Raw genomic sequence first — 12,048 nt, forward strand, 5'->3', positions numbered from 1 at the left:
CAGTTGATCGCATAGGACAGACACGACAGAAGCCTCCAGCGTACGAGTGGCAGGGAGCATTACAGAAAGATGACTTGTGATTTAAAGTGCAATTCCCAAAAGAGCAGTTCTTTGTCAAGCTGTCGAGGGCGTTTGGTACTTTTCCAGAGGTGCAGATGTACTTGAGCAGTGGGAAGCTGAGAGCTAAAGCAAGTCCACCCTGCCTCCTTCTGCTTCCCTACCACACAGCCTGTTCCTCCTGCATTTGCAGCACCAAGTGATGGATGGCCTCGTGCCTACGCTGTGATCGCGAGTCCCAGGCTCGAAGTGGCATTGCCACCAGCTGCGGTGCAGCTGAGCAGGGGTGGGTGCCCCGCGCTTCTGCGTCGTCGCAGCGTTGCACGCGTAGATGTGCTTGCCACCGCAACGGAACGGGCTCCAGCTGCGCTTCACTGGTGTTCGGTCTGAGTCACTGGGGTTAAAAAGGAAAAAACCCAAACCAAAACAACAAAAAAGCTGGCAGTTTGCAGCAAGCCACATGAAGGAATGGGAAGCCGGGAGTCCCTTCAGGAGTGTGTCCCAGGAACGGGGATCAGTGGCAAAACAGCGCATCAGAAGTGCTGATCCTTGTGAGGCTGCAGAGAAGGTGCTCAGCAGTCAGCTCAGGCGTTTGTCTGCTCCTGCCGTGACAGATCAAGTGTCCGCAAAAGCAAACAAGCTGCATTTGAAATGGTGGCTGGCCAGTCTGAATGCTGCACGCTCATATTTGAAAAGAAATTCCAGTGAGCTTCTGTGCTGACAAGCCGCAGATGATGGCTGTGAACAGGACACGCAGTTCAGTCTCCCAGCTTTGTGTCCTGGTCACTGCTCTGGGCTTGCCAGAAAGTCCCCTTTCCCCTGCCAGAAAGAGGAGGTAAAAAATTAGAAACTGCTTTATTAGGACAATATTGCTGCTGTGAGACTGAGGAACCCTAAAGCTGGTAGTATTAAAGTGCACTAGCTTCATAAGGGACTCTGTTAGGTGCAGCCGTATTTCCCTGAGCCTTTTTGAAAGGGATCATGAAAAAACAAAAGAAGATCACAAGCTAGCAACTGTGCTTTTGGTCGATGTCCTAAAGGGAGTGACAGAAAACACAGGGAGAGGCGGTTTTCGTGGCAGGCAGCGTATTCATGCTTCAGTAACTCACAGCATCTGTTTGAGCTTTGCCTGCCATGATGGGTAAGGCAGAATCAGGAGATGTCATGTAATTAGGTTGCTGTAAAGCACATGATATCAAAGTTTAATGAGGAAGGCAAAAATTCCCAGAAAATAAGGTGGTGTCAGACATCCCAAACTGTCTCAAATGGCGAATTCTTCTGAAGACCTGCAGAGGCAAAACTGATGTTTGTGTCAATGTGAATTTTCCTGTCCTAGAGATGGGGATCGGAGCCAGGCTGCGTGATGCTGCCATGGTACTGGGTGTTCAGACCTCTCGCTAGTCCCAGCGAACGTGGAAGCACAGGTAGAGCCCAGATACAAAAAGTAAAATACCAGATTGAAAAGTGGAACAGATTAGGTAAAAGATCGGGATATTGCACATTGCTCAGGAGAAGGGAACAGAGGAGAGGGATCTCGTATGATGTATAATGCTGTAAGCAATTTGCACCTGCATAGTATAAAGACCTGTCCTCTGCAGGTTTCAATGTGCTCTACATACATTAATGCATCGCTGAGGCTGTCACAGCTGGGGAGATTGTCTGGTTCTTGAGTCAGCAAATGACTAGGGCTTTGCTGCCTAGAAGCAGTTAGGATCACTTGCCTGCATTAACTGCAAGCAAAAATGGAGGACACCCAAAAAAACCCCAGGCTGCAGCATCAAGCGGGATTGTGCACATGCTTTTCCCTCAGCAGTTTTGCTGCCCAGCTCTTGTCTGCCTTCTGCATCTCCCAGCACCGCGGGGAAAGTCTGTGTCAGAGGCATGAGCACAAGCCAGGCTGCCTGGCTCCTGATTTTATGCTTAAGCCAGAAGCACAGGTTTCCCTTCTTTTGACAACTTGGACACTTTTTATTCCTTCACTGGAAGACGGTCTGCAGTGTTAGGAGAAAATCACTGAAATATCAATGAGTTTTTATCTGGCTTTAGAAAAAAGAGGGTTTTTGAGGGATTTTTGGGTGAACTGTTACAGTGCTGCCATCCTTTTGATTTATTCTGGATGAGCAGTATGAGAGAAAAAAATGCAACCTTGTCTCTCGGTGGTTAATTTTCACAAATGTGAATTTTTCCTAGCAGGAGCAAGGAGAAGGTTTCAACACAGGCTATTGTTAGCCCCTGCAAATGCCAAGTGTCTGCTCTTGGGAGATGGAGAACAAAGTTGGCACCAATAATTAGTGGCTGATGCACTGATTTGGCAAAAGTTGCTGAAAATGAACATCTGATGGAGAGGTCTTGGGCTGATTTAGTAAAACACAGTGCAGTTTGAGATGTCTTTTGGGATGTTATTGTGCAAAGTGCAGGGGTGATCAGAAGGAAGGTAACGTGAAAAATGTGAAGGAGGAGTTTGGTGTCTTATTTAGTTCTCTGAGTTTTTCTCTTGAGCTTTTCTAGCATATTGTTAGCAGTACAATGATACAACGAAGTCACTGATGTTAACTCAGGAAAGTTGAGATGCCAAAACATGACAGATTTCTCATTTACTATAGATGCAACTTTGTTTCGCTTCCTCTGCAGAAAGATACAGGTATTAATTTGATTTGGATGTAACTGTCATTTAGGAGCAAGTACAAGATGGGTATAACACAGCATGGGCCGACAAATCCAACAGTTCATTATCCAAGAGACTCAGAGGCAGAGCAGTGTGGTCAGGCCGTGTGTGGAGGCATCCCTGGCCGTCCCATGAGAGCCTCCCGGGAAAGGACACTTGGTGGGAAGCTGGGATATGAATCAAAAGTCTTGCAGCTACTGTTGTAAATGTTTTGAGCTGTGCTGCTGGTCTTGGGATGTTTCCAGCGCCAGCTGGAGCCGGTGCGGCTCGCTCTCTGCTGGGAAGCACATTGGGTCGGTGCCTCGGAGGTACCAGTGCCCACTGGGCATGTTGTCTTGAGGAGGTAACGCTCAAGAGGTGAAGGTAGATGTGGGTGTGGGGAATTTTTATGCTCCAAGCAAAATTTAAAGTAGTTGGTTGGCACCCACTGGCAGCGAGATGACTCCCAGGTAACCTCCTGATAACTTTTCTCAGGAGTCAGCAGGACTGTAAGGGCTATAGTGTGACAGTGATGAAGTGAGGAGCGAAGAGGGAGGACAGGCAGTTTTCACCGCAGGATGGTAAATGCAGGATGGTAGGATCACATTTTGCCTCTGGCTGATTTACTCGCAGCAGGAATAAAGATACCGCACCAGGAGTTAGTTTGACTTTGACACGTAAGGGAAAGAAATGAAAGCACAAAAGCTCCCGATACCTTGACAGCCAACCATCCACCAGAGTAACAGCCCCCCCAGGCAGCAGAGCTGCCCATCTGCAGCTGCAGCACAGGGCTCAGGCCCCCCCGCCTGCCCAGCACTGCTGTTCTGCAATAGCAGGTCTGATAGCTTTGGCCTTGCTGCTGATTGCTGTAGGTTTTTTTGTGAGCAGCAGAGAGAGGACACGACCTGCAGCCCTTGCCAGCCTAGTCTTACTTTTCTGGAGAGCTTTTAAGATATGTGGTCAAATTTTACAGTGACTGTGATTTGCTTTATAGATCATGAGTGTTTGATTGCCCCGTGATCCCCTAGCAAATCCCCTGAGACCGCTGTGGTAGCCAGGTAATTAATTCTGGGTGCTAGCAAGGATTAACACTGAAGTTTTCCCGGTGGAGCAAACGTGAGTGGGGCTGGAGCTGGCTGCTTGGCAGGTTTTGAGCCCCGATAAAGAGCTGTCTCCATTGCTGCAAGGCCAGACCCCTTCCCCCTCCACGGTAAACCTGGGAGTGACAGCTGGGCTCTGCGTGAAGAGTGAATTTTCATGCTGAATCATGGATTCTGACCAGACTAATTTTAAAAACTTGCGGCCCCAGGAGCAGAAGCTGCTGGGAGCCTTGAGGCTGGCAATGAGAAACATGGTGTTGTGCTTATTAGCCACATTAAGTGCTGCCTTCCCAGGAGAAGGACGTTGTGGCTCCGTGGGGATGTAGGACCACCGCGTGGGACCTTCTGTCTCCCTGGTGAGCGAGGGGAGCTCTGCCAGGGCAGCGCGGTGGCCTGGAGCTGTGGGTCTCATGACAAGCATGTCCTTCAAGCTTCGTGGAGACATGGTAAGGAGCTGCCCAGGCAAATGTGTCTTTCGGGGACTGTCCCTTGGCTGGAGGTCTCTTCTAGGAGGCACAGAGGCAAGCGTCTCACCACACGAGGCACAGCCTGAAGCACGGGGCAGTGAGGAACGCCGGGGGCCGGGGAGGCCAGGCCCGCGTCCCTCCTGGCGGCCAGAGGCGCAGTGGGGGCCGCGGGGGCTCTGCTCAGGCTGCGCATTGCCCGGGACCCGCTGGAACGGCAGCCCGAGGCAGCGGTCTTAAGGCAAGAGCACGGATGCTCTTGTAATGAGCCCAGTGATTTGGTGACTCATTCATCCCTTCCCAAGCAGCCAGTTTTGATGTGAAAACTTCAATAAATGAAGATGGAGAATCCACTTTTGTAACACTTCCAAGAGTTGTTTCTTATTTCTGCTTTGAAGGCAATGGCTTTAGCTTCCTCCCTTTGCTTCCTATTATGCTTCTGTGAACTAAGCACTGGGAGCCTTTAATCAATCCATAGCGCCCTCGGTGCCTTTCTTTGCCTCTCTGAGCAAGTCTTTTCCTGACATTCTCTGAAATCGAGGTTCGCGGTGGGGCTTCCAGGGCTCTTGTAATGCAAATGATAATAATGATATTAATGCTAATCATTGTTATTCTACAGGGTGAAATGTCAAGATTCTGTATTTTCGTGCTAATCTTTAGTAGGTAGGTGCCACATTAACTGTATCCGTCCTGTCAGAGGACGTGCTTTTCACATCACAAAGACTATTAGATATCATTAGTTATAAAGTTGGCTACTGTTGTGCCTGATGGACTGGTCTCTGACATACAATAATGCAAAGTGACATGGCAAATTGGGAATGAAGGATGAAAATCTGTTTAAAAAAAAGTGAAAGTAGCTATAAATTAATTAATTTCATATCTAAAATGTGTTCCTGAGTTGTAACAATAAAGAGGATCCATGTTGCTACTGTTGAATTGCCTGTGTCTATCTAGGAAAGGAGCTAATGTGTTGAAGCTGGAGGGATTGGTTTGTTACTACCTGCCTGGATAGGAAAAGGCTATATTGGCAACTGCACTTGCCTTGAAATAGGATTCTGTGGGCAGTAAGGTCAGATTTTGAAGTATGGTGTCTATCTTTAATTGTTCTGAAATGGAGGATATCCTTGGTAGCACAAGACTCCTGAATGGTGTATTTTTATTATACGTACTTTTAGGCAGCAAGTATTTTACTGCAAACAGCTCCATTCTTCTCATCAAGACATTGGTATGAGTTGCTCTCCTTTTGGCCTTGTATTTATTACACTATATTACTTTGTAGAAAGTATTGCTTTTACTTTGCAAAGTAAAAACCTTTTGGGTCAGATTTCTCTCTCATTTAGGTCATTTTAAATTGACATTAAGTAAAACTAATGCTGTTATGTAACACACAGAACATAACAAATGCTGCTACTTTGAATTTATACCAGCTTAGCTGAGACCTGAGCCTGAACCTCTCTTGGCTGATAACTCATTTGTCTGTTTGATTTCAGCAGCTAACCTCACTAATTTGGATAGTCTCGACAGCACATTGAGCTTTATCGAAGACCGGGTGCAGAGATCGAGGCGGCGCTATCGAAGGCATGCAACGGAGGATGATTACAACATTGAAGTCCTTCTGGGGGTTGATGACTCAGTTGTTCAATTCCATGGGAAAGAACATGTTCAGAAGTACTTGCTGACCCTGATGAATATTGTGAGTACAACCCTGATAACTGCACTGTGGGAAGGCACTGAAGGACAGGGAATGTAGGTTGGTTTAGCCGTTTGAATAAGACATAACAGGTTTTTCTCATGGCAGGAGATAAAACAACTGTAGGAGGAAAATCCAGGCCACTTTCAGAAAAGCCAAAGTGGGAGAAGGAAAAGAAAAAAAGGGGCCAAGGAAGAAGCTGACTATGGGACTCTTAAGATGTTCAAAGTCCTGCTTATGTGCTTTGGTGGATGGGGGCACAGGGTCAGGGGCTCAGGTTCTTGGAAGTCATTACTTTTTAGCTGTATATTCCCTTAACCTAAGCTCCCTGCCAAAAAACATGGTTTGGAGAACTGTCTTCAAGTAAGGTTCTATTAGAAACTTCGATTGGCTTATACATTTTTAAAACTACTCAGTTAAATCCTTTGATTCCTCAACAACCGCTTTAGGTCCCAGGCCACCTACCTACTCCTTGTTCACCCTGCAGTAAAATGTTATGCAGTATATCACTGAACTTTCTTAAATTGATTTAGTATTTACTCCGTGACTGACATCTTTAGGTTTCCTTAGTTAAATATTTAATCTTCAGAACCATAGTCTGTGCAACAGACTATATAGTGTAGTAGTGATGAAAGGAGACACTTGAGAATATTATATTTGAAAGAACCATTTTTTCTTTCTAAATATCAGCACAGCAGCCCTGTAGTACCCCAGTCAGTAAGCAAGGACTCTATTTTGTGCGAAAAGAATCAAGTTTTGAAATTCATCTCTATTATAGATCAAAATCAAAATGCGTTTTATTCTTCCGGCCAAAAAATGGAAGTGAGTGGTGTAGCCCCTTTCATAGGCAACTCATTCGGGGATGACTTTCTTCCTTCTCATTCTCATCTGGAACAGGAGTCTCTTCTCAATAGAACACACTTCTGTAAAAACTTTAGGTTCAGTGAATGTGTGTTCTTAGTGAAATATTCTTGAGTAAAAAATTGTAAGTCTGCTCTGTTTTTGACAAATGGAGTATGACTGCTGAAGTTTACAGTCAAGTCAAGAGGATGAGCGTCTGTAGGTAACTTCTTGGCATACAAACCACAGAGGCAGATATACGGACAGAAACCCAGGCTATTAGGTACATTTGCCTGGGATGTATCTTTTCCAAGATATATTTTTTTAATTATGAAGCTTGTTTTTTTCTTTCTTTATTACGTTCTTTTAACAATGTGTAGAGTGTCACTGTTTTTCACTTTAAATGAGAGGTGGAATACCATTTAAGAAAATCCCTCCTGTGGTATAAATTCAGTTGCACTGACTTTTTATAACAGTATTGTAAATAGTTAAAAACCTGCAGTAACATTAGAGTTATAGGGTACTTAATGTCTGCTCTGATGGCTGTAAATACATGTATTCTAACAGAAATGACATAGTGAATTTCATTTATTTGTGTGGTTTGTTTCCTCTGAGGCTTAAAACAAAGTCTACAGTAAAACAGATGGTTTTATACATCTCTAAATTAACAAGCCAAACAGGCCAAACCGGGAATGTGGCAAACAGGCTGAAACAGATTAAACAGGACTCTTTACTTATCTTGTCACTTAAATCTATTTTTAAGAATTAAAATATACAGTAATGGTAAAGAAGCCATAAATGTTCCAGCTCTGGAATATACTTTTTCCTAATTTTAGCAAACCATCCAACACACAAATTGTAAGAAATAACAGCCCTTAAGCATGCTGTCTCTGCAAGTGGTTTAGAAAGTGCAGCCTGTGTAACTGTACCCACAGGGCTGTAGCAGCTCTTGGCATAGGCAGTAGTTGTTCTCTTGGGAGATCTGAGGTAGAAACATGTCTTTTGGGGACTGAGGACGTGTCCCTTGCCTTGTGTCCAAATACGAGGAACAGTTTGAAATCCACAAGGCCTTTTGAGGAGGCTCTGGATAGTCTTTGGCAGTCATCAGCGTCGTCCTGTTCTTTCCTTCTTCCAAACTCAGCTGGTTTCTGGAGTCTGTATTTTAGCAGAGGGATGGGTGATGGTAACCAGTTCTGTTTCCAGCTGTCCAAGTGTTGCTCCAGTATAGGGAGGCAAGAGGGGTTTGTTACTGCAGGTACCAGGTGGTGCTGGGGACCTGTATCGTGTCGCGGGACATCACAGCGCCGAACTTCTCCTTCCCCTTGGCAGTGTAACTCCAGCTAGCAGCTCCTCCAGCTTTTGCCCTCATTGCTAGATGGATGCAAGGCATATTTCTTGTGTAGACCATTGCTTTGGTTTCCTTTGCTGAAATTCACACAGGGACTTCCCGTTGTCCTCCGTTTCACCTCCTTGAGTAGTTGGGGCTGTTTTTGTAGAAAATAGGCTCAATATAAAAAGCCTTGGGGTCTCTAGCTGTTAGGGGTTACATGTACGCAGTATGTTTCTGACGAGATGCCTAAGTCCAAGAGTAGCTGAAAAAGAAGACAGCTACAAAAAATTCCAGCTGTCTTTTTAAATCTGGTGGAAGATCCTACCATAACCACCAGATTGCGTGTACCCTGCTGGTTTTATGGATGTAATCAACTAGCTTCATACAGTAACAAGGCATTAAACATAAAATCAATTAACTTCGTACACTAACAAGGTAGTAAGCAGGAAATCAAAGAATGCATAGTAAGTAAATAAAATAATAGTGGAAGTATTTACTGGAGATGAGAGGGTGATCAAATAGTTGACTATCTGTGGTTCCAAAAATGAAATAAGTCCCAGGTGAATCCTCCCTTATGCCCAAGCTCCTGAAGGCATGACATCACTTTCCCAGAATCAACTCCCAGCATGGCTGCTTCTCCCCATTTCACTGTGTGTGATGGCCTGAGCAGTTGTCCTTAATTAACTTTTCCCAGGGATCTTGGGTGGAACCCTACCACCAACCCAATCAAAACAATATTTTTTTCAAGCCCGGTGCAATGACTTATTCAGTAAATCTGTTTTGTGCTGCTTAAGTGACGTGTTGCAGTCCACACCTAAAAGCCATAAAGCGAGAAAAAAACAGAGGCTGGGTGTCCTGGCTATCTTGAAAAGCTGTGCTGATATTTATCCCAAAGTTTGGAAATGAAGTCACCCCCAGACGAATGCTGATAGACGCCAGAGGATTTTTAACGCTTTGGGCTGCAGCCACGTATCGCCTGACTGTACGCCAGCCGTTTCACTGCAGTGAGCTCGGCCTCTTGCCACCCCCTTTTCATCCTCCAGTCATTTCCTTATACAAAAACTCTGGTTTCTCTTGACATCCTCTCTTTTCTCTGCTCGGCACCATCGGGACATTCAGTCCATCTTTGGAAAATATGCCATTGTTTTCACTTTAGAGACCCTCGGCTGCCTCTTGCTTGCACCATTTTCTTTTGTACGTCATGCTGTGTTTTCTCCTGGGAAGGATATTAGCTTGCACAGTCCTCTGCATTTCCAAGCGTGAGCCCACACATTGCACAAATTAACTTTGTATTTATAGCATGCAGGAGCATTGCAACAGAGGAGAGATATTTGGGCAGTATCTTGCAGCTCTGTAGTTTACTCAAGAATGTGGAAGGTAATTTAATTTCAGCAAGAAGGCGGCTAAAATTCCCAGGGATTTTATCTGCTCATACAAGTGTTTGGAAATATTAGAAAAGCGCGAGGCTAGAAGCGGCATTGGAGAATTATCTTGTTCCTTGGGAAACAAAAGGATTTCACTGCAGGATGCTTCGGGAGGAGGAACAGGGTGCTGAATGGGCATTATTGAGCTAAAGTGCGTATTGGTGGTAGGCAGCCCTGGGGCTGAAATTCTCTGATCATTTCATAACCCTCTTTAAAATAGTTTTCAGGATTAAGCAGGCCTTTTGCCACCTGCTGTGGAAGAGCAGCTGACCTGAGACTCACCAGTACATTTACCTGATTGATTAGGGGATCAGCCTCTACAATCCTGTGTTTAGGGTCACATCTAGGATGGATATCTTCAAAACAGACTTCCTAAAGAGGCAGGGGTAGAATATGTGATCTGACAATATTTCGGCCATTCCCAATAGCAAAGTCTCACGAAATAAGCTCAAGTGCAGATGGTTCTGAATGTATTGGCTTCACCTGTCTTGACTTCAAGTCTTCAACTTGCATGCCCCTCTTCGAGTTGTGGGGTTTGTTTCCCAGTGAGGCCCCTGTTTTAGCTTTTTCTTGTATCTTTTGTCCTTCTTTCTCCACAATATTCCTCAATTCCTTCACTACCTCATTTTCTAATGCTGGCAGTTGTCATTCTTGCATATTTTTTGGAAGAATTTGTCTACTAAGTATGTACATTTTTTGATTTTTGGACAATTTCCAGGGGCAGAAAAATCCTATTTCCTTTCCATTCCTTGACTATAAAAGATGTGATATTGCAGTATTTAGGGGTTAGCCTCTGTTACATCTGTGTAATGGATATATGGCTAAAATGTTTGTGATGCTAAAACCCATCTCTTCAAAGTAGATAGCAGCCTAATTGCCATTATTTCAAAGGGAGATAGATCCTAAATAGGATTTATGCCACACTCTGGGCTAGATTTATCTGAGTATTTAGTCATTTACCTGCCTTTGAAATCAGTGAGAATCAGTTTTAAAAATTAGCCCATGGGATTATGTCTCTCTCAGACTTTAAGTGAAACTTCAGCTCCAGAACAAATACATTAAACAACTTTTCATTTGAATAACTGAAATCAATGGGAGTTATGCAGCTGGGGGCTTTGGAAAGTCCCCGGAGTCTTTCACCTGCATCTTTCACCACTACACATGTCTTTGAAATTGTGGCCCTGAAGCACTTTTGAATATGTTATCTGTCCTCTTTAATAGGATGTACATGATACTACTATTGTAGACGAGATTTCTGCTTTCGGATCTCTGGCTGATGAGGGATGAAGATTTGCAGGTACAGAACAGCAAGTCCCTAATGAGAGGAAAGGGCAGAAATGCCATCGGTTTCTAACTGGCAGTTGGATGAAAACCTGAAAGCATGCCTAATTCAAGCTGTTAAAAAGAAAGTGATGATTGAATACTTCGAAATAATGGTGCACCCTGTATTCAGGATCATCCTTTTTAAACTAAAAAGCAATTTTTTAGACAGGAAGGATATTTCAGTAATATAGAATTGACTGGATTTTTAAAAATTAAATAATTTATAAGCACCAATGCTCATTATTTCAAATCAGTTTATTTCAATATGTGCACTTCAGATCTGAACTAACTCTAAGAAGTTCCACAAATAACAAATGCAAGTCCAGCTCTATTCATCTGAGAGACTTCAGCTGTCAATAGTGGAATTATAAATTGTTTGAAAACTCAAGTATATGTATGTGAGTTAACTCCACGTTTAGACTGTTCAGTCTAAACCAGTAGCTGTGACTACGGAGAAGAACAGTTTCTGATGAGGCCTCAGGAGATTATTTTTGTTCGTTATCTTGATTGCCACTCTACAGTGGAACTTGTACTTGGGACTGGGCATTCAGGAGGTCCTGCATGAAATACCTCCTCTGAACTCCTACAGGTTTTATTCATTTTCACAGGGGTATTATTTCCAGTGTCAATTAGGTGAGTATTGCTCATTATTATTAACTGGAAGGTGCCTTGCTGCCCTGTTGGATACAGCACAGAGCATCACACAGGGTTTGGTACCATCCTTGAGGCAGAGGGTAGTTCCTGTTAAAAGATAGATTTTTCCTTTACTCCAAATACTGACATGAACTTTAGCTGTAAAGGTTGCAGTCAGGGACTTTTGAGTTGTGACAGTGTGGTTTGTGTGATGGAGTATGGATAATTAGTATCAGCTTTCAATTTTGGATGCTTTTCTTAACCAAACCACTTAGATTTTAAGAGGTCACCATATTTATTGCATTGACACCACAGCCCTATCCCTTGTAGTAATATAATAAATGAATCTGCTTAATTATTTTATGATACTATAGTTGATTTTATTAAAGTGATCTTGAGACAGTAATTCAAACAAATACTGAGTCTTTTGGTGCAAAGGTAAATTACAGTGCTCAGAGAAACTTCTCAGAGCAGTGGTTTGTGGGCAAGAATGAGGAGTTCCAAGAACCTGAGGGAGGAACTAAGAAAAATAAATTAGTCATT

At 43.8% G+C, this 12,048-nt stretch overlaps 1 protein-coding gene across 1 annotated transcript in view; it reads left to right on the forward strand.

The window, feature by feature from the left end:
* Positions 1–12,048, forward strand: part of ADAMTS2 (ADAM metallopeptidase with thrombospondin type 1 motif 2) — a 190,430-nt gene that overhangs the window by 123,748 nt on the left and 54,634 nt on the right. Inside the window, exon 4 of the mRNA XM_069772878.1 lies at positions 5,756–5,958. Coding sequence (XP_069628979.1) covers positions 5,756–5,958 — 203 coding nt within the window. The remainder of the gene's footprint in view (positions 1–5,755; positions 5,959–12,048) is intronic.

Source organism: Haliaeetus albicilla, chromosome 27 (assembly GCF_947461875.1).
Source record: "Haliaeetus albicilla chromosome 27, bHalAlb1.1, whole genome shotgun sequence".
Lineage (NCBI taxonomy): Eukaryota > Metazoa > Chordata > Aves > Accipitriformes > Accipitridae > Haliaeetus > Haliaeetus albicilla.